We start from the raw sequence: 4,999 nt of genomic DNA on the forward strand, positions 1-4,999 counted from the left end.
AGCTATGGGTCAGTTCCAACTATTCAGTACACAGTAAGAAGGAATTAGTTTTTAAAAATTATTACACCTTGAGAAAAGATATCCATTGAATTGCTAAAATTTCACATTGAAGATTACAAAGAGTAATCAGCCTTTATAAGGCAAGATTAATTTTAGGAACCTTGAGTAAAAAAAGGTAAATACACAGGAATTTGTCCATGATTTCTGTCAATTATGTATACAGAGAAAGGCATCTGACATGAAACAAGTAAGGAAAGAATTAGGCTAGGAATTCAAAATTACATGTCAGGGGGAAAATTACTGTGCATTAGCAATCAGTTTTCCTGTTCGTGCAATGTGCATCATCTTCTCCTAATATCAAAGCCATGTGTACAAATGAGTATATGGTAAGTGCAGGGTGGGGCAGGGCTCTTTAGGTCTGTTTACACTTAGGTCAGTAATATATGCAACGTGTATGATGAAATGGAATTCCTTTCATGTCAACCCTGTGATCACGTGCATAGTCCCATAAATAATAATCCAGAAGAACAGAATTGATTTCTCCATTAGTTTTTTCATCCTTTTTTTCAATGAGGTCCAGAAGACAATCCCGAATCAGCTCAACACACCAAACTGAGCACCCTCTGATTTCTACTTCCTGTTTATCCCCATATGAGAGCATTTCTCCTGCAAGGGGGAAAAAATGAGATCAAGGAATATTAACATTCAATGGGATCAACTATAGTCAAAATTTTAGTGCAGAACAAAACACAGTATTTAAACAATACCAATTTTAAAACTATAATCCTCAGACTATTTTATTTCATAGTTTGGCAATTTAAACTATTTCATTTCCTTTTTTTTCTTCTTCTTTATTTGGTGATTTGAGTGAAGGTTTATAATCCATTACTTTCTATTTGATCATTAATATAACATTTTCTACATTAATCATATGCAATGTAACAACACTCTCCCTACTTCTTCCCTGTGATTCTTGTTTAATCTATCATAACCCATTCCTGCCATTTGAGCTTATCACTGGACAAATGGTACTCTCTTCATCCTGTGTGGCTGATTTTTCAAAGAAGTACGTACCCCAATACATCTGTTCACCATTCAGACCTGTCTATTTAGCCTGGCTAAAGCTTGAGCCACAGTAGTCTTCCTCTATCTAGTAAGTGCTACAGCCTTGGAGGTTCCACTAGTTTCTGTAAGACTATAAAAAACTATCCATTTTTATCGTTTTCCTTGCATTTCATTCCACATGTTTCATCCACAGTATCTGGGATCTTTGAGTAGTCAGCCGTGGTAGCCAGGCACCATCAGGTTCTTGTACACTCACAAGCAGCTGTGAGGTTAAGTTCTCATGGCCCTGAGCTCTCTGGACAAATTGTTTCTATGCGTCTTGGCTCTTTCTTCTTCTCTCTTCTTTGCTCCATACAAGAGAGGCCAACAGTTGTATTTTAGATGACTATTCACAAGCTTTTAGAAATGGTCACTACTCAAAAAAGTAGGATGTATAACATTATCTTTGTGGACTATGTTATGTCAAATGATCTTGAGATGGTCCAAGACTATGGTCCTGAAGCCCTAAAACCAGCAAATTCAAACATGTCTAAACTCAGGGACTAATACAATGAATAAATAATAAATGCAAACTGTGGTGAGCTATAGTGTGTACTGCCTATCTATAGCTAAACAGTGTTTTCATTTCTGTTTTTACAAAGTGAAGTCAGAAAGTTTCATTTTTATGTGAGATATAATTTTCACCCAACTAAATATAATCTGTAATTAATTAGTGTTGGCAACTAATTTAAAAATTGCTAAAGCACTGTCAGACCAAAAGAAATGTATCAACAAGGTATATCTGACCACTGGCTAGCTACCCATGTTCTCTACTCTTCTCTTTACTTAGCTGCCTGTCACCTGGGATCTTAAGTACTGTTACTTATGCTGTCTTCACCTACATCTCTTAGGCTCAGTGGGGCAGATGGAAAAACAGACATCAACTGGCTCCTTCTATTTCCTTACTTTGCCCAATGCTAGCATACAGACCCATGCTCCTTCTTTAATTCTCCTGTAAACTAAGTCTTTCAAACTTGACTATCAACAATCTGATCTGAAAAACAATGTATTTGAATTTTGTAAGTAAACTAGTATAAATTTAAAAAAAGAAAGAAAAAAAAACAACCAAAAAAAAACACATGCAGAACTGCCAAATGATATATGAATCCAAGAGCTCAAAGCTAGATAACAGCCAACCTCTAAGGTGGTCCCTAAAGGCCTGGTCTTCATCACTTTGCATAGCTCTTTGCCTTTGAATATGAATGGGCTGAATTTAGCAGAGGTGATAAGACTGTCACTTCCAAGTTAAGATACAAAAAGCTTGTTTGGATTGCTCTCATTCTCCTCTGTCCTGGTTCTCTTACCCTAGTCCTGTGGAGATGCAAACCAATGGAGAGTGAGCTTGGAGGCAGATTACCCTGAAGACAAGCTATTACAAGAAACTGCCCAGGTGAAAACAGAACCCAGATTCCTGATCCATAGAAACTAATGCTTGCTTTACCTATGGTACCTCTAGATATGATCTTACTTGGAAAAATAATCACTGCAAATGGATGATCCCTAAATCTAAGGACTGGTTTCCTTGTATATGGAGAGGACACAAAGAAACTTGTGAAATACACAAGAAAATGGAGGTAAAGACTGGAGAGATGCAGCTACAAGTTAAGGAATGCCAAAAATAGCTAGGAGCCTCCAAAAGTTCAGAAAAATCATGAAAGAATCTTCCCCTGCAGCATTCAGAAGGAGCATCTCTCTGCTAGCACCTTGATTTTGATTTCTAGCCTCCTATGAGAAAAGAAATTTTGATTATTTAAAGGCATTCATTTTGTGGTAATTTCTTAAGGCAGCCCTAAGAAACTGGGTAACACAGTAACTAATAAACTCAGTTTGAAAAGGGGAATGAACTTTGAAAGAAAAAAAAACACTTGAAATGACTGAAAGAGTTTCAGATGACTGATAAATGAAGATTAAGAATGAAGAGTATATATGTGGACCAGAAAAAAAACAAAGAAGCTATGACAGTTACATGTTGTCTCTCTGAAAGGTATCTAATCGTTAATGAACCAGTATGTTCTATTCCAAATGAAGAAATGTAGGGACAAATGGATTGCCCGAGGTAGCATAAAAACCTGATAGAACCAGCCTTAGGAATAACGTCACCTCTATATTCTGTGTTTTATTTCTCAGTTCCTCAAGAAAAAATAATTCAAACATAAAATTACTTTTCAGAAATGTAAAAAAAAAAAAAAAAGAAAAAAACTCAGAAAAAATTATGTCCAATTAAAAAGATATTAACATGTTATATTAATAAGAAAACTGTTGTTGATTGCCTATGAGATGAGCACGACTCATAGCGACCCTATAAATAAAAGGCCTGAAGTCCCTATACAACTATCAACATTTGTAACATAATTTTCTTACCAAAGGAAAAACAAAAATCTATCTTAAAAACCAAAAGTTAATTTTTACAAACTCCTCTCAACTCTCAATGTGCCTATATTCACATATTATAGGTTTCAAGGTTTCACGTATCAGGGTTTCTAATTTTAAGAATTGGTAATCTCATCTAAAACGATGAGTAAAAAAGAGTAAAGGAAGTGACGGATTAGATCAGGTAATCCAGTGGCAGATGTCAGAGCTTATCACTCTAAATAAAATAACATGACCACTCTTCTATCAGTCCACCTTTTACTTTTGCTCCTGATCTTAATATTCTTAAAATACTAACTTTGATGAACTGTCCGTGCTACAAACTTTCATGTAACATAAATTCAGGATCCATTTTATTATTATTATGTTGTGTGCTATCAAGATAGAAATGACACAGCTCAACCTCCAGCAGGTTTTCAGAGGCAGTAAATCACACAGGAGGAGACTGCCCATCTTTCTCCCTTGGAGCAGCTGGTGCATTTGAACCACATGCTTTTGGAATTGCAGTGCAGTGTAGCTTATTATGACTAGGCCACCAGAGCTCCCTATTTTATTACTAGGTTCTCAAATTACAACCATGAATTAGTGTGATTTTACACAATACTGGTAATCCACAGGAAAACAAAAAAAAAATTCAACTTTTCTTATGTTTTAATTCCTCTTTCATTTTCAAACATATTTTTATCAATAAACAGTGCTTTAGAAAAAGAAAATAATTTGTGGTAATTAAACTAAATTCAATTATTTACAGTATAGCAATTAACTATAATTAAGATTACCAACCTTTAAGAAGCTTCTTCAATAGTTTATCAGAGTATTTCAGGGCCCCGAGATGAAGGAGAACCTGAGGTAATCTATAGTCAGCAAACATGGTGATGCTCGAGATGTCCTTAAAGCAGCCATCCCCTTTTCCTTCTAGCACACTCCACGTATCTGCCACAAGGATTTGAGCTCGTTTATAAAAAGAAATTCTTTTCCCCTGAAAAATGAAAAGAACATAAATGTGACCCAAATATCTGAAAGATTATATACATTATTTTAAAAAGCACATTTTTACAAATTTTTCAAGGGCAGAATAACATTACGAAGCTGATAAGAAAAGATCTAACAAATATTAAATTTCCTCTACAATCACAAATTTCCTATTTTTTTCCTAGCACAAGAATATAAAACATAAAATTTATGTAATCACAGCACCATTTAGTGTTTTTTTCAATGGTAGTACTTCATACTTATATTTCTGTAAGTAACTATTAACCAGCAGCTTATTTCTATGGGTAGTCCTTAGGAAGGGAGCACTGGTGGTTCAGTGAAAAGAAGCTGTTGCTCTGCCATCTCAAAAAAACACAGTTCAAACTCACCAGTTGATTTACTGGAGAAAGATGAACTATCTCTTCCCATGCAATTTATAGCCTCTTAAAACCTACTGTAGGGTCAACTATGAGTCAATTTCAACTCAAAAGCACACAACCACCACAACCCCCTATTTGAAAATTTTTTAAATTACACACACACACACACACAC

At 35.2% G+C, this 4,999-nt stretch overlaps 1 protein-coding gene across 1 annotated transcript in view; it reads right to left on the minus strand.

Annotated features, from left to right (window-relative positions):
* Positions 1 to 433: 433 nt before the first annotated feature.
* The window catches only part of LOC102858063 (UPF0553 protein C9orf64 homolog), a 28,409-nt gene continuing 23,843 nt past the window's right edge, over positions 434 to 4,999 (minus strand). The window contains exons 3-4 of the mRNA XM_006901963.1: positions 4,258 to 4,453; positions 434 to 666 (exon numbers count right to left, since the gene is read on the minus strand). Of these exons, the coding sequence (XP_006902025.1) occupies positions 434 to 666; positions 4,258 to 4,453 (429 nt within the window). The remainder of the gene's footprint in view (positions 667 to 4,257; positions 4,454 to 4,999) is intronic.

The sequence above is a fragment of the Elephantulus edwardii genome, unplaced genomic scaffold (assembly GCF_000299155.1).
Source record: "Elephantulus edwardii isolate Elephantulus edwardi_28Jun2011 unplaced genomic scaffold, EleEdw1.0 scaffold00353, whole genome shotgun sequence".
NCBI lineage: Eukaryota > Metazoa > Chordata > Mammalia > Macroscelidea > Macroscelididae > Elephantulus > Elephantulus edwardii.